The 18547-nt window shown below is 37.4% G+C and overlaps 1 protein-coding gene across 1 annotated transcript in view; it reads right to left on the bottom strand.

Moving 5' to 3' along the window:
* The window catches only part of AHR (aryl hydrocarbon receptor), a 53982-nt gene extending 38274 nt beyond the window's left edge, over positions 1 to 15708 (bottom strand). Inside the window, exons 1-2 of the mRNA XM_035020682.1 lie at positions 15022 to 15708; positions 3328 to 3515 (exon numbers count right to left, since the gene is read on the bottom strand). Coding sequence (XP_034876573.1) covers positions 3328 to 3515; positions 15022 to 15086 — 253 coding nt within the window. The 5' untranslated portion in view covers positions 15087 to 15708. The remainder of the gene's footprint in view (positions 1 to 3327; positions 3516 to 15021) is intronic.
* Positions 15709 to 18547: the final 2839 nt, after the last annotated feature.

Genomic DNA, 18547 nt, shown 5'->3' with positions numbered 1-18547 from the left:
CTAGAACTGTATTTTGAAATACATAATCTAGAATTTCAACATGAATTTTACATTGTTTTTGAGATATGTTAGTGAAATTGAGGTAATAAATTTTTATTGACTGCCTACTATGGGTCAGACATTGTTCTAAGTGCTTAAGATACAGCAGTACACATAATATCCTCAAGGAGTTTCCACTGTAGTTATTAGCGAAATAGGCAATATATAGTACTTTTAAGTGTGTTAGAAAAACTAAAGCATTATAATATAAAAATGAAAATTTTATAATGATTACTTCATCTGTGGCATACACAGAGTACAAAGTGAAAAATAATTCCTTGAAAATTCTCTTTATTATCTAGAATATATACAGGTCAAGAGTTTTCAAGGATTAAACAGCCAAAGATTCTCTCAATTATTTCTTCAGTTCAAACCACAACTAGTATCTAACAAAACTTCAAATCTTCTTACTTCCCTTGAAAATGCTAAGTACTGCATTAATAATACTGAATAGGTACATTTTTAAAGGATTTCTCATACTATATTTGTCACAGTTGCTGAGACACTATTAGAGCTATGGAGAGCAGAAATCTTTTCCTCCCTCTTTTTCTTTTTGGTGAATTCAGCACCTGCACTGTGTTTAGAATAAAGTGCAATCTTGAATTACAAGATTTATTATAAAATAATTTTAATCTAATACGGTCAAAGAAACTGCTTCTAACTATACCATAACTGAAAAATAACTAAGTCCTGTTCAAATACTTCAAAGTTATATTTCAGAATGTTCTGATTACTTAGAAAGGGGTAAATAATAGTGTACTTAAATCTTAAGTGCTCTTTTCAGACAATCGTAGCAGTAGTCATGGCTCCAGAGTTTAAGAAGATCCACCCAACCTGGATTATTTAAACTCGCAATAAATAGATGTATTTTCTTGGAAAAATATCTATTGTTACAGTAAAACTTGAGTTTCCTTTCTAACAAGATTGTATGATTACTCGTTTATATTGTTCTTTCCGCAGGAATTCACACACCCCCTGTTTGCATCCTGTTATTCACTTAGAGCTTCCCTTCACTTCGCTATACTGTTTCCCTAATAGCGGGAGAGTGGTTTTAACTGCACATAAAAATCCTTGTCAGTCAACATGCTCCAAGTCTCCTCATTTGCAGCACTTGGTATTTGTTCAGGTCTCAGGAATTACCTTGAAAAATTTATTGTCTCTGTCCTTTCAAAATTTTGCATTGCCTTCCTAGATCATGGAGGTCTGGAGAAGACTACGGGATCTTTTCTACTATTTCCCTCACCTTCCATCTAATTCTGTTCCTGTATTGAACAACCTAAGAAACTACTTAGGGTATGCACTCCCACTGAAACCTAAGCAAAACATTTATAGTCTTCCTAAAATTTTGTACATTTGGATTTGTCTTTCTGAAGGCAAAGAAAAAACAATTTTAAGTTATTCAGGCATAATCAAACCCAAGTTAAATCACTGCCTCCGACTCACCAAGGATGCATATGGAAAATACAGGTTCCTTGGTTCTACATAGAAATGACACAGAATCAGCAAAAGAGGAACATGCCCTAGAATGTGCTAAATTTTCCCGGGTCCATAGTCTCTCATGATTCATCTCCCTCTCTGATTTCTCCGCCTTCAGATTTCCCTCCCTTCCCCTATGGAAGGTCAAGCAGTGAGCACTGCATGTGAACAAATGCTGAGGATTGGGACAGCATTCCACAAAGCCGGAGTGGCCTCAAGGTTACAGTCTACAATAGGGGCTCCCAAACGGCCACATGCATCTAACCCCACCACTCAACCAGAGTTTGATTCTGCAGGTCTAGGGTGGGGCCCAAGAGCTGGCATTTCTAACCAGTTACCAGGTGACACTATTGCCACTTATTTGGGGACTATACTTTGAGAACCACAGATCGGAGGAAAGTCTTCAGGACTGCACTATATAAATGAGTCCTAGAAAAGAGAAGTAACTGAGGTATGGTTAGGAAAAACGACATAGGGCATCTAGAACCTGGGGTTCTAGTTCCAGCTCTATCACAAAATGACTGTTTAGTTGATAAACATACACACACACCACTGAATACCACACAACCCATCTCTAAGATGAAGGATCTGGTGTAGATGAAAACTGAAAACTCAAAGACTTGATAGATCAGAAAAAATTTAAGTGTCACTCTGAACCCTGAACCATATAATCTTCCCTGAAATGATCATCCTCATATGAGTGTATATTGCCCAAATCACAACTGTTAAACTACATAGCTTTTATCCAAGATGAAGAACATACACAGCAAGCAAAGAAAAAAAAATGCCCAGACTAAACAATCAAACCATTTAAATATAAACCTAAAGGGAAATAACTGTTTTGTGAAATTCTAAACACAAATGATAAATTCAAGTATCTGTAAATATGTCTAGGGCAGCAGTTATCAGCATCATCTGAGAGCTTGTGAGAGACGCAAAATTTCCGGCTACCACCTAAACCTACTGAATAAGAACCTTCATCTTAACAAGATCCCTATGTGATCTGTAAGCACCTTAAAGTTTGAATAGCACTGACATAGGCCACTGAGGTTTTATCGTTAATTCTTTACTGCTGTTTGTAAAATAACATGATATATTTAAAAGACTGAACATTTCCGGGAAAAAAATCTATTTCTGACATATAAACAGATAAAAGAAGAAACTGAGTAATTATTTCACATGAGAAGATACACTGAAACATTATCTTCAAACAAAAACTTCCATTTAAAATACTTTACTACTATGAAATAACATATGGTTAAAAGATAACATCACCTAGCTCAAATCACTAACTTCAGGGCTGAGTAAAACAAGGTACAGGGATGCTAAGTGGTTTGGTTAAAATCGAATAGTTTGCCATGGCACAATGGAGAGTGAAATCCAATGCTACTGACTCCTACAATAAAATACCCTTTCTGGTAGAAAAAAAATTTAAGTACATTTTCCTGGAGTAAATTACACAGTTAACATAAAGTAGAAGTGCACATAATTTTTAAAGAATGAAATATCTACACAATCATATTGAAGGAAATCAGCAAAATATGTTATAGTATACGCGTTTTATTCCATTAAAAAAAAGAAAAAGAGAAACTTTCGAATTTTGAAATCGAATTGGAAGAAGTAGAACTGGAAACGGACTACTTAATATGGGCATAATGTTCAAAAAGACGATTTTCAAAGGATGACACCACATGTCATTTAAGTGGCAGCATCTTTTTGATGACTGATTCTGGAACATTAGTTTTTAGAAATACCAAAAGTTTGGCTTTGTTACTTAAATTTTACTATACATTAATAAGCGAAACTTCTTACCATCAAAGAAGCTCTTGGCTCTTAGGTAACTGACACTGAGCCTAAGAACTGAAAGTTTGTCCAGCTTATTAATAACATCTTGTGGAAAAGGCAGCAGACTAGCCAAACGGTCCAACTCTGTATTAAGTCGGTCTCTATGTCGCTTGGAAGGATTTGACTTGATTCCATCAGCTGGGATTGGCTTGACACTGAAAAACAAACAAAATACCACAAAATACTTTAAAATACATAAAGCAAAAATTTTATTGCTTGTAGCTCCTCAAATATTTCTCTAATAAAACAAACACTTAAAATCTACTTCAAGTTAACATAAATCCTTTCAAAATGCTCCTTTCGTATCTTAATTAAGAAAAACAAGGGAGTGGGTAAAATTCTTCATCATGTTTTACTAAAAGCTTATGGATCCATCTTAAGAAAATGCTGAGTACATCTTATGCACCTCTTACTTCCTTTACTTCATACATCTGTGGTATCATGATTCCCAATAACAAATCCTAGTGGATTTTTCTTCAAACCCAGCCATTGTTAGGGAAAGGAAAAAAAAAAAAAGAAATTGCAATAAATAATGTGAAAATTATGCTTCTTTTGCTATCTTCTACAAGAAGCATCTTGGAATCATTTATGATGTAGATAGATAAGAGCTACCCTAAATAAAAAGCTTATCTTTATCACCCCCAGCTTCCTCTAGTTAACACTTTCATCCTGTCAGTGGTAAGTATTCAAAGCCCTTCTGGTACCTCCAGATGATCGTTCAGTATCTAATGGGGTCCTCCAATATTTAAAAAAAAAAAAAAAAAGACTTTGGTTATTTATACTTGGTGATTGACAGATACCAGAGGCTAACTGTGATTACTGGCAAATTTTGCTTTTAGGAACAGTCAATAATTCTACTTAATTATTAGCTTTCATAGTTAATGTCTCAATTACAAAATTCAATGAAACCCCAACATTTAGCATGATTTTCATATGAGAGAAAAGATAGTTATGGTTAGGAGTAGAACTTGAGCTTAGAAATGAGAAACTGGGTAACTTCACACAAAGGATTTTCACAGCAGAAATCCATTATTTAAAGTGAATTTACAGATCACCAGACACCCCATAATGAAATATAGAGAAGATATTATAAAGCAAAGTAGGCCATGCTTCTGTACCTTTCCATTTGCCAGAAAAATAAAAACTTATGCAGAGTATTCTTAAAACAAAGAGTCCCCCCCCAATTTTATTAAGAAGACAAAGACATTTTCGACAATTCAAATTATAGTATCTTAAAAGTAGAAATTGGCTTGAGTATAGTGCTATTAATTTGATTTAATCAAAATATTTCTAGATACTTTGTTTTCAATGTTATATGTGGAGAAGTAATACTTTTATAAAAATTAACAAGTCAATATAAAATTTAAATGTTTATATATTGTCCCTAACAAGTAATTTCTAAAACTTGTCTATTTCTATTTTTATTACAGTTCATGTTATTTTTACAAAAATAAGAGTTAATAAATTGGTAAAGTATATGGCGTATATACAAAACAAATCAGGTACTTTCTCCAGACTGTATAACTGCATACTTAACAGAAATTGGTGACTATTTCTCTAGATCTTTTCCCCTAATCATACTGCATTTATAATCAAATTCATCTTAAATTTCTTCAATTAATCAACTGAATTCAAATATTACCTATAATGCATGCCTACCTCATTGAATAATTCTCTACTGATTAATCACTTGTTAATACAAATATTTACTTGCACTTATCATGTCCTGGGTAGTCTAGGAAAACATTCTTCTCCTACATATTCAATAGTGTTATAGGAGCAAAGTATGTGAGCAAAGGTTTGAAAAAAGATTTTTATAGATAAGGTGGTATCTGAGACGGGCCTTTTATTTTTTTATTTTATCTTTTTTTGAGACGGGTCTTTTAAGATGAAGGGGATTTCAGGAGGAGGCTGGACTGAGAAACAATGAACTGTGGTTAAGTCCCCTGTGTGGAGTGGGAAGCATAGAGAAAAAGAGCGAAGGGGGAAGCTGGTTAGGCCACATTCTTGCAACAAACAGTGACCACCTACCATGGGCCAATCACAGCCCACTCGGCAGTGAACAATACATACTGAAGTTCCTGTTCTCATGAAGCTTACATTTCAGTGGGAAGACATATAAATAAATAAATGAGTGAATAAACGTAAGGCTCTGGGGGCTGGTAAGTGTTAAGAAGAAAAATAATAAGCAAGATAAGGAACTAAGGAGTGACAAAGGTGCTGGTTTTGATAGCCAGGAAGGGTCTCTGATGTTATGTTTCAGCACTGACCTAAATACGACGGAAGAGTGAGCCATGTGGGTGTCTGAGGAAAAAAATGTTAAGACGAAGGAAACAGTAAATTTCCCCACAGAAATGGTATAAAGTTAGGCTTCGGTATCTGGGAGTCATCTTTCCGCTGGGATTTACATGACCAGTCTTGTGTTTTACTAAGCTGACTCTGGCTATGGAGAGGATGAGATGTAGGGCAGCTCTCACTGAATGTAGCACTTCTTTCTGAAATACAAATCTATGTCACTCCTCTGACTCAAACCTTTCAGTGGCTCTGCACAGTCCATGTTCCTTAACCTAGCAAGCAAAATGCTTCAGGATCTTTTATGACCCCCTAACTGCTCCTCTGGCCTCATTCCTCCAACCAAACCCTTCCCTGTCCATTATACTCCAAAGGGAAGAAATTACTTCGTTACCAATATATACTTTGTTGCTTTCATACATGTTACTCTCCAGAATCCTCCTGTTCTGTTGCATCAGCTTCAAAGCCCAGCTCAATTAGATCCCTTTTCTAAAGTCCTCCCTGCCCTACTCACAATGGATTCCTCCTCTACTACTTCTGTACCTTATGCATCGTATGCAAATGTCTTATACAACCATTCCATTAAGGAATATCCTGTGCACATAGCATTTCTAATAAGTTGAAACTGAAATCTTGCACTCTTGGTAGCTTTCCAGTAATGATTATAAAACATCGGGGAGAAGACAGTAACACAAACACTGAGGCAAAACTAACTCATAGGACACCGAGAAATAAGTCACGGTAGGAAAAAGAGCACTCAAGATATTCCTCCATGCGGTACTGCTGCCTATTTTGTGCTGGCTCCCCGCAGTACTCAACCCTGAGCGACAGCAAACCATTTCTTTGCACAACGTCAAACTGCCCACAGCTCTCATGTGTTATTATGCACATTATGGGAGATTTAGCATGAGATCAAATTTCCTAAGTTACATAACCGGTATTACATATACTTGTTTGTTGCTCTTATTACTATGTAACTTTGATCATTTTTGTATCTGTTGGGGACTTTCAATTAACGTTTGCTGATCAGAAATGTTCAGAAAAAAAGTTATCAGAGCCTGACCAAAGGCAGTCATAGTACACATAGTAAGTCTTGGCATGATATGTTTAAACATAGCACTTTGTGCCTATCACCAAGTTTGCTATATACCAAGACTCAAATGTTTGCTGATGGGACACAGGAAGTATGGAAGAGGAAAACACTGAGTGAGGGAGAGGTTGCTAATGACTGAAATTTGTAGCTTGAGGTAGCAACTCTATTTCCTAATGGATGGTACATCAAACAAGGAGAGAGACACATGAGGACAGACCTTGATGATAGCAAATTTAGGTATAAGGCTGAGGATAAGGCACAGGCAAAGACAACAGAGGAGGAATTATAAGAAGACAGGAAAAGAACCAGGGCAGAATATTTTAAAGGTTACAGAACAAAATCAAATGCACAGAAAAATTAAGTAAGGTCAGAGCTGAGAAGTATCCACTTGGAATGGCATTTCAAATCCACTGTTAAAGCTAAAGTAACAGACATGACATGCTTTTTCACTGATTTTTTAAGAAATATTCAGAACTATTTTGTGAAAATATTTCATCCTTATCTATACATTTTAAAGATGCACATAATAAATACAGAGTAAACATACATCAATTATACTCAACTTGCATTATACTAGTACTTTTACTTTTGTATTGCCTTTAAATCCATGCCAAAATATACTGCCAGCCATCTATTTAAATGAAAAGCCACATTTGAAATATAAACAAACATCCCTGTAAGATTAGATTTGGGAGATCTGAAGTTAGATATCTCTTGAAATAGAGAGACCACTGATGTTGATAAAGCAAAGGAGCAATTTATTGTTTTTTTTTAAACCTTACCTCAGAAACCTTGTCCCAACCTGCAAATCAAAATTGTTGTGAAATCAAGACTGGCTGACTCCCTGCCATGCTTCGGTTTTAGAAGCCCTGCATGTTGTAAGTACTGTTGTTAATAAGCCCAGCAGCATGTCCAATGCCAGTAGGAGCACGATCTTTTTTAAAATTTTGTTTTGTTTTGTTATGTTAATCACCATACATTACATCATTAGTTTTTGATGTATAGTGATCCACGATCCATTGTTTTCGTATAACACCCAGTGCTCCATGCAGTAGTACCCTCCTTAATACCCATCACCAGGCTCACCCATCCCCCACCCCCTCCCCTCTGAAACCCTCAGTTTATGAGCACTATCTTTAAAGCCTTTTTCATAGAATGTCTTAGAGGCATCACTTTGGGCCCAGTGTTGAAAGCAAAATTAAAATTTTAACCTGGTTTAGTCATAAAAATTACCTTAACTGTAAATGTTCGTTTTTATATGACATTTATCATAAAACCTCAAACGACACGCAAAGATATAGTAATCCTACGAGATTAAAGCAACATTTTCTAACAGAGATTACCTATCGCAGTACTGAGTCTGCTCTATCAGCGTTTTCCTCTCAGTGATTTAATCTACTCCCAAATGTTTCATTCCACTTACTAATAAATTGTTTATCTTTATTTCCAGTGCCTGTACCTGAATGTCCTCTCATTCCTATTTTCCTTCTTTCCATGTGATATGGTACTACTCTTCACTCTAGCCAACAGCTAGGAAATTGAAATATTCTTCAATATATCTCTGTAGCATAGTGACTATACTCAAGCCATTCATTCATCATTTCCATCCATGGCTTCAGTGTGTACTTATTTATCTCTGAATGTAAATGTTGAATGTGTAAAGTCACAAATTGTAGGATTAATGTAATGTTGGAGAGGTTATCTGTAACACAAATGAAGGCAAATTTCATTGGCAGGAGGAATACAGGTGAATATTTTACTTCCCTAGATAAGGGGAAAAACATCTATAAAACCTTCAGACAATTCTAGCTAGAAGCCACTTTTAATGAGTCAGATTTCTTCAATCACTCTCTTGCTGTCACTCTATAGCTGTGATAAGTCCTTTCTTCTCCTTCTTTTTGCTATACGGAGGGAGAGGCAATGAGGTACAGTTTACAGTCTCTAGGACTTTAAAGGTGAAAACCTTTAACATGAAATATGCCCTAGAAATCATTGTTACTTCCAAACCCCTGAAAAAAGTCATTAAAAATATTCCCCTTTACCTCTTCTTCTATTAATACACTTTTTAAAAATTTCCCTTGGAACCCACATAAAATGTATCTACCATACCAAAATCACTAAAATGAAAATTTTAAGTGGTAGGCAATTGTTAAATTAGTAAATAATGCTCAAATACCTGTGTGCATGATACTAGGAAGATCTTGTTGCTACAAGGGCAAATAAAAGACTGACCTAACCTTAAAGAACATATCTTTTTTACCAGGAGGAGATGCATTATAACAAGGCAAAATCAAACACACTATATCAGACAATAATCCAGTTGCCATAAAAGTGATGCCCAAGAGTTGAGGAAAGTAAGAGCAGGTAGAGTAATGAGGGCAGGTTTCATGAAGATGTAACATGTAAATCAGATTTTAAAAGACATGTAAGTCACTTCCATTTTCATGACCGCAAAGCATATAGCCCTCTACAAAGACCCTTCTCTTCAAATAAGTCATGCCAGACAAGGAAAACAAGAGACAGAAACAGTCTGTCTCCAATAAACCTAAGAGAGAGCTAAACCCAGATAATAATAAGATGAAAAATAGGTAGCAACAAAATCAATGATAACATAGAACAGGAAGAAGGAAAATGTAATCATAGCATATTACTTAGCTCAGCAGTAAACAATATTTACAGTTAAAAAATAATCAAACACCAAAAGTGTATTTAATCTAAAATAGTGATAAAATTATATTGGGAGGGTGAAGAAAGGTGAGGGTGAAGAAGAGATGAAAAAACACTAATAACTATCACAATAAAACAAACAGATAATATCTAATATGCTAAATAGAAGAAAGCATTATACACAAATATCTAATATGCTAAATAGAAGAAAGCATTATACACAAATTATGACACATCTGTATGACATGATGACTTTCTTAACTGTGCATGTGTTATTTAATAGGAATACTTTTCCAAAAAAATTCAATCAAAAAAGGGGAAAAAAAGCCAACAAACAACTGAAAAATATAAGACAAAGCAAAACAATATGTAAAGGATACCTCAAGAAGAAAAATCTGCGGGGCGCCTGGGTGGCTCAGTTGGTTAAGCGACTGCCTTCGGCTCAGGTCATGATCCTGGAGTCCCGGGATCGAGTCCTGCATTGGGCTCCCTGCTCAGCAGGGGGTCTGCTTCTCCCTCTGCCCTCTTCCCTCTCGTGCTCTCTGTCTCTCATTCTCTCTCTCAAATAAATAAATAAAATCTTTAATAAATAAATAAATAAATAAATAAATAAATAAATAAATAAATAAATAAATAAGAAAAATCTGCAGATACACTATTACTACTTCTAGGACTACAACAACACACACATACACACTCACAACCCCAACACTGATGTTCAATTACCTACCCCTCCTCTCTCTTTTGCCTATGCAACTGGCAATTCACATTTTAAAGCAAAAATGCAAGAACACAAGCACTCTCGGGGCGCCTGGGTGGCTCAGTCGTTAAGTGTCTGCCTTCGGCTCAGGTCATGATCCCAGGGTCCTGGGATCGAGCCCCGCATCGGGCTCCCTGCTCCGCGGGAAGCCTGTTTCTCCCTCTCCCCCTGCTTGTGATCCTGCTCTTACTGTGTCTCTCTCTGTCAAATAAATAAATAAAAATCTTTAAAAAAAAAAAAAAAGAACACAGGCACTCTCACATACTACCAATAGGAATAAATTTTCTGTAGAGTAATTTGAACCATGTTTCAGAGCATAATATCTGGCTCCACCTTGAAAGTATACATACATACCTCTGGACTTCCAAATTCCACTTACAGGAATTCTTCCTAAGGAAACAACTAAGATTTGCATAGAATCTCATGTATCTCAAGGGTGTTCTCTGAAATACTAGATAGAGTATTAAAAGGTTGGAAATAACAGAATTTACCCCCCAAAATAAAAACAGTTAAATAGATTATGGCATATTCACATAATGGAATACTATGCAGCCACTGAAAACAATATTTTAAAGGAAGGGAGGGAGGTAGTAAATCAGGAAGATTGTAGGAAAAGACTAAGAGGAAAGAGCATGAATGCAAGTGTGGAGTTAAACACAAGTCTGGGAAATGGTAAATCATTTACTTCAGAACACTATTTAAGTAGACACAGTGGACATTCAGAAAATCCCTAAAATAGAGGTGTACCATATGTATCACTAAACTTATTCACCTGAGCAATATTGTGAAGTTGTTAATATAAGATTTGGAGCCATGAGACCTGAAATCTGATACTCAAACCCAGGTTTTTCATTTACTACCTGACAATGCTGAGTCTGAACCTCAGATCTCCATCTATAAAACATAGTAACACCTTTCATACTACCATTATACAAATAATGTATATAAAACACTGTGCACACAAATATCACAGTAAGTACTAACGAACAGTAGCTTTTTGATAATTAAACCACTGTGCAAAAAAAAATCCATTTTAAAAGAAGTGTGGTAGTTGGAAGACACTACTGTTAAGAGATTTGCAGGGTATTTATTTCTAAGCAACTGTCCTAATTATATACAATGCTAAGCACGTACTATGTAAGTTTGCCAATGGAGTAGCACGTTTTAGCCCTAACCCTACTGAGAACATAATCATATACTGCCTCTTACAGGAGAACTGATTGTTCTGTGATAGTGTGAGCTACAATTATTTAAAGAATAGACTGTTTCTGTTTCATTTATATCATTAACAACCTTTACAGTTTATAAAAAGCTTTTGTTCTGTTAGTTTTAGTTGTGAAAGTGGCAGTGTAGGTGTTGACTGTCCTGCTTTATTGGTCAATCACTTGCTCAGATCTACAAAAGCAAAGAAACCAGACCTCATCCCTTAGCTTAGACCTAATGCTCTTTCAATTCATTTCTCACTTTTTCCTCTTTTTTGCCATTTATTTTTCATAAATGCTGATAAGTGAACACTTTCACTTACTCATTTCATAGTTCCAATATGCAAGAGTCTTTACAGTCACTATGTACAAACTAAGTTAAACTACTGAAAGAAAAATGATGGTGAAGCAATAATTATGTAATTCAAAAGTCTTATCCTTTTATTTTAAAAGCTATTTAGAATGGTATCATAGTACATTTACATAAAACATTTTTAGTAAAACAATACATAATTTTATTCTACTAGTATTATATAAATGAGGTTCACCGGACTTAAATAGAGCAGCAATTTAGCAAATATAGCAAGAAACACCACTCTTTTACATAGCATTATTAGTATGTTAATAAAGGAAACAGGATCATCTAAAACTGAGAAGTTATTACCAGTTCTGACATTTCATGATGGCTATCTTGACCACCATTACTGTGATTATCATTTTTAAGCATAGATATTATTTACTCAACACCTATTACTTACCAACAATCAGTAATAATTTTCTGGAAATATAGTAAATCAAAGTGCCACTAAAACTTTCTCTGTACTAATAAAATTTTAAAAACTATAAAAATATATACAAAGTTAATATCATTAGGAAAAAAAGATTCTGTTTAATTCAGTAGTGTGCTTTTCACCTACCTTCATGAGGCAAATTAAGCAAATTAAGCAAAGTTAAGCAAATGAAAATACTTTCACCTCCAAAGAAAATAAAACAGGAACAAAATTTAAGTTAAAAAAAATTGTTTGTCTTCCAAGCAGGGTTATTATATATACAGCAACACCTTAAGGAAAGTTACAAAAGAATCCATTGTTAAGGGTATCTTTTGAAAATTCCTTTAGGAACATGGATCTGGTGCAAGGTTGGTTTGGATGCTTTAATTTCCTAACTTAATTACTCCAAAAAGAAAGGAAATATTTACTGAGCATCTACTATGTACAAGACACTTTAGTGGGATTAAATTTAACACTTTTAAGTTGTTATTTCCTACCAATTAGATAATTTTCAATGTTAGATTTGCCACTAGGGGGAGTTTATCTTGTTTAATAAATTTAATTGAAGATGGACTGGAAGAGCTTCAGGTTAAAGTTATCACCTACTTGATTCCAAAATTTTATGGAACTGTATATTAAAATGTCTTAGTAACAGTCCTATAATTACAATAGAACATTTTTTCTTTAAAATAAAATGACTCTCACTTAAGGGATTAAAATTAAATAGATCTCAATAGCATTTTCAGCTCAGACTGGATGTATTTTTCTGACAATGCTGGCATATTTTAGACCTCATTAGCTAAAACTAGTAACTAAAAATTCATATTAAACTTAATATTAGGTCTAATGGCCACATTCCTAAAATGAACTTTGATTAGCTGCATTATAAAGTAAACCATTTTTCATTCAGGTAAAAACTTATAATCAAAATCACGTGATTCTATAAATGCCAGTACTAGGCTTTTCTTAGGGAGCAATGTAGTGACATTTTAAGGTATTTACATGACAAGAAGCAATGCATGATGCTCAACAAAGATCTGATAAACATCTATCCTAACCAGAATAAAATGAAGGTGAATGTGGAAAATGCTTTAATTATACTATATTATGAGAGATTATTAAATACAAATATACTAAAAAGTTTTAGGAAGTATATTAAAATGCTAAGATAAAATAATGAAAGGTACATCTTATATAAATAAAAATGTAATATATTTAAAGGGAAGATCTTTAGTAAAATGTTAATTAAAGCCAAAGTTGTTAAACTTTATAATGAATACAATACTAAGGCTTTTGATTTTTCTAAAAAAAGTCATCCAGATCCTTTGTTACAACAATTACTAAAATCTAAAAATTCATCAGGGAGATGTTTAAGTTTTCTAACCATACACATAAAACCCATGATATCTCTCTTTTATACTATGCTATGTGTACTGTTGTATTAATAAATACACAGAACAGGCAATTGGGATACCTCTCAGTTTTAAATAACCATCAAGGACAAGGTTAAGTCAGGCAAATACATTTTTATATAAGAAACCACTCCACAAAATGCATGTCACAGAACTGCCAAGACAGAAAACTGCTGACTAGACAGTATTCCTAATGTCAGCCACACTGCAGGATAAGACTTCCAAATTTTAATCAGTATATTTATAAGTTAATATCCTCTGTTAATGCCAACTCTAAATCTGAAGAACTATGACAAGTGAAATTCCAAAAGAAAATTAAAACTCCAGAATAATGAAACATAATGAAAATGAGAAATCCAGTTAGTGGTTCCAAACCCAAATTTTAAACTGTTATTTTTCTGATCTGGATTAATGACTTAAATTAAGTTTTAAGCAAAATGCACACTTCTAATTTGTGCTGGGTAAACGTTTGTGTTCTTAAAATGGTTTATGAAAATTTGAAAAATGTTAAATAACTCAAAGATCATCATTAGTAATAAACACATGAGTACAGCCAACTCACAGCAGTCAATCTGTGTCAAGCACAGATTTTTTTTTTTCTGAAACATTTTGAAGTATATACCATCTTACACAAATATCTCACTAAAACAAACAAAATACCTAAGTTTCGAGTCACTCTATTAGAATTGACGAAACTTTGAAGTAGGGGGAAAAGGTAATTAAAGAAAGATGCTAAGAATGCAAACGTCTGTTTCAATAATTCCAGCTTCAAATCTTTCAATTCACAGACCCCAAAACCACCTCAAAAGTGTAAGGAAGTTCCCCAAAAGGGTGGCTTAACATACAAATCCCCCATTGTACCCTGTCCACCACACTCATTCATCCCCGCTACCACCTCTCTATATTTTACCTATATGAACACGTTGAGCGCTACAAAATTACTGCCAAGTAAGTAAATAGGAGCGCAGCCGAAAGCCGGTTGCAGGGACCACAAAATAACTTCACAGGAACTCAGAGCCTTTCTTGCAGACGGCACGTGTTTAGCTCTTTAAAACATCTGGCCCTACCAAGGAATGAGAATAGGAACTGTCCTTTAACCTAACCCATGAGGATATTAAAAGTGGAAGGGGATTTCAAGGCGGTTTTACGTTAACTAATCCACCAGCCCCACAGGGCAGGCTAGACCTGTCAACAACCTAAGACCACAGAAAAGAGAACAGAGGTGCAGAAGGATGGGGGTGCGAGAGGGTGCCTGTGCGCCGGGGACTAGGAGGGGGGGGACGCAATTTTTTAAATGCAATAATTAAAAATGGAAAAATCCAAGGCCTGGGTCTCTCCACTGGCCTCCAAATCTCGATTCCACAGGCTGTGTCGGGAATGAACCTAATCTCTGGACGGCGAGGATTTGGGGGCAGGGTAGGGCCACCTCCCGCACCCGAGCAGGGGACGCGCTCCGGACACTCACGTTTTCTGCACCGGCTTCCGCCGCTTGCGACTGGCGTAGGTGATGTGGGCGCTGCTACTGTTCATGGTGCCCAGCGGCGGCGGCTCCTCCCCGGGAGCGGGAGCGGACTGCCCGGTGCCCGGGACCCGGCAGCGACCGGGACGACCGCAGCGGCAGGCGCCGGCTTCCACGAAGACACGCCCGCTCCACCTGCGTCCTCCCCGGGCGGTGGCGAAGCCGCTGCGCGCCCCGAGCCGGGGCTCCTGCAGCCTCACGCGTCCAGGTGCGCTGCCCCGGCCCCGAACTGAGGGGCGAGGGGCGGAGACCCGTGAGCGAAGCGGCGCAGGTGCCCTCTACACCGGCGGAGGCGGCGCAGCGCTGTCCGCAGGTGAGGCGGCCCGGTGGAGGAGGAGCCTGGGCTGCCTGTTTGGAATCCTGGCCTGGGTCGCGCGCCGTGGCGCCGCGCCCCGTGACCGTCGCCTCGGCCCCTTGGGTAAGGGAGGCGCCGCCGCGCTGCTCCTGGGGCTTCCCCTATCCCGGGTGCTTCCCGCCTGCAGAACTCGGACTCCGGCCGCACTCGGACTCCGGCCGCACCAGCTTCCGCTCGGCTACGCGCCTGCCTCTGGTCTGAGACACTGGTCCTGGTCACGTTCTCCGGACCGAGCGTCGAGTGGACTCTCCCTGCAATGCCTCTCGCCGTGCCACACACCGGCTGAAGAGCAGAAGCTCCCCCGACCCCTCTCCGGCTCCGCCCAGCATATCGTAGCCCCGCCCCGTCCTACTTGGCCCCGCCCCTCCATTCCAGTCCCTTGAGGGCCCCACCCTCCCTGCGCGTGATGACGGAAGACGTAACGACGCCCCCCCCACCCCCCCGCCTTGCCTGCCAGTAGCCATCTTCTTGAGGTCAAGGGGAGGGTTCTGTGGAAACATTTCCAATCCAGAAAAGAGGTGTGAGGACAGATTACGTAGTAGACAAACTCTTTGTAGCTAGCGTAGCTCAAGGACAGACATGCCAAATAGTGAGCTTGACTACACCTATGTGAGAGTGACTCAGCTAACTTTTGGCTAAGAATTACAGTAAGCTGGCAGATAACCAATGGGACTCTAAATATTTTCCTAGAGGGGAAGGCTTCATTCAGGAGGCCACATACGAGTTGAGCTTGAAGGCCAAGAGTTTCCTTGGCCTTTTTTTTTTTTTTTTTTTTGTCTCCATACTAGATGATATAATATCTATTCCCCAGCCAGAATAACTTCGTTACTCTATAGTCAGATTTCAGTGGGATGGAAAGGAAGCAAGGAAGAAGGAAATCACGGAGCATTTGCAGATAAGTAGTCTGGTACGATTGGAGAGAAGAGCTGGAAGTGAAGTTCAGGAATTCTAGGATCAAACCACAAAGACTTTTGATGAAGAGTCTAGATTTTATCCCGTAGTCGATGGAAGCGTTTTAAAGGTGTTCAGCAGGAAAGTGACAGTGTGGTGTCTCGGAAAAGTCACTCTGGGAGGAAAGTGCAAACTGGATTACAGGAGAGTAAGCCTGGATGCAGGGAGAGTAGTAAGAGAGTTGTTAAAATAGTCCAGGTCGAAGTTCAGGGAAGTGGCAGTAGGACAGAGAGAATAAAGAACAAATAGATGGAACATCTTCAACTCCCCTTCCACTTCTATCTAATTATTACAGCAAATGCTATTACATTTTATTCTTTGCAAATCCCTAATTCATCTCCCTCCACCTTATTCTTCAATAATTACAGAAATAGAAACTCCAATGACATACTATTTGGGATTCTTAAACTGATGTTATCCTCTCCATACATCAGTTCATCAAGAGATATTTTGAGGGTAACAGGAATTTGTGTCAGGAATTGTGCTAGTACTGGGGAAATAATGGTAAACAAAACCAGAAATGTACCAAATGTCCAAGAATATTGTAATATTGTAATCTGTTAGGTAAATTTGACCTACTCATTAAGGCTTTCCCAAAAAATGGTAATTGAGTTGAGGTCTGAAGGAGAAACAGGGTTACCTAGGAGAAAATAGGGGAAGAGCATACCAAGCCAGTGAAACAGTACAAGCAACATCCCTTTAGTGGGAAGGAAACAAGCTCGGGGCATCAATGGTGAAATTTGTGTTTAAAAAATATCATTGTATCTCGGGTGTAGAACAGATTAAAGAGGGAGGAGCAGAGTGGAATGGATGGAGGTAATACTCCTCGGAAAGACTAGACTACCCCGGAGATGACAGTTATTGATACTACAGTGGAGATATTGGTGGAGATGAAGAAAATTGAATAGATTCCATAGATATTTGGGAAGTCTTGGAGGATAGAGTGGACATATGACAGTGAGGGAAGAGAATGTATCAGAAACTTAATAATAGTTTTCTGGACTATGTATCTGGCTCTGTGATGTGGCATGTACTTTTGGGAAATTATTAATTTAGCATGGATCTCTTATGTTTGAGGTACCTCTGAGACATCTAAGGGAAAATGTCAGGTAGGCCATAGAATACACAAGTTTGTAACTCAAAGAAGTCATATGAGCTGGAGACATAAATGTAGAAGTCATTTGCATTTAGCTGACAGAGTATGGAGATTTTAGGATACAAATATATGCTAGGAAAGAAGGACTAGTCCCCAAAGAATTTCAATATATAATATCTAATAGCTAAATAGAAGATGATGGACCTAAAAAACCAATTGTAAAAGAGTCACTTGAATGATAACAGGAAAATAAGCCGATCATCATGTCATGGAGAACAAAGTGGAAAAATGTCAGGAGTGGTTCACAGTACTGAATGATGTTGATATGTTCACATAAGATGAAAACTGAAAATGTCTGTTGGCATCTCAACATGGAGTCATTTGTGACTTTAGTGAACGTATGTCGGTAGTGAACATTATGTTGGTGGACACAGAACTGGATTCACGATGAAAAAATGGCATAAGAAGACAATTTTTTTTTTTTAGGTTTGGCTGTGAAAGGGAAAGACCTAGTATGGTAGCTAGGAGGGGAGTAAAGGGTTAAATTCTGTGTGTGTGTGTGTGTGTGTGTGTGTGTGTGTGTACATGCACATGTTTTAATGGGTGATAAACAATTGAGAGAGAGGAGATTGGGATTGACTGTGTAAGAAATACAAGGAGCAGTGAAGGAACAATAAATGTTAAAAATAGTAAAGACAGAAAGGAATGAGTGCCACAGCAGAACAGGGGAATTAGGAGTATATAGTAGACTAGGTAATAGCAAAAATAGCTTCTCTAGTGCTTGACTCTTCATAGCAGTCCACAGCTTTATTAGGGAGTTATAAGAAAGGCAGACTCTCTGGCTGTCCTTACTGAGTCAGAATCTGAATTTAACAAGATATTTCAGGTAACTCAAGAGTACATAAAGTTTGAGGAGCACTACTCCACAGAAGCTGGGGGAGAAGGAGGACAGTGGGTGAGATGTAGCAGGCTGGTAATTTTTTATCAGAAAGATGAGGGAGATGTGATGAGGTGGGTATTCTAGCAGGATCTACAAAGAAACCAGGTGTGTTTTGTGGTTGATGGTTTTT

Source organism: Mirounga leonina, unplaced genomic scaffold (assembly GCF_011800145.1).
Source record: "Mirounga leonina isolate KUSES-001 unplaced genomic scaffold, KU_Mleo_1.0 Mir_174, whole genome shotgun sequence".
NCBI classification, from domain to species: Eukaryota; Metazoa; Chordata; class Mammalia; order Carnivora; family Phocidae; genus Mirounga; species Mirounga leonina.
This window is presented reverse-complemented; position numbering and strand designations above follow the sequence as displayed.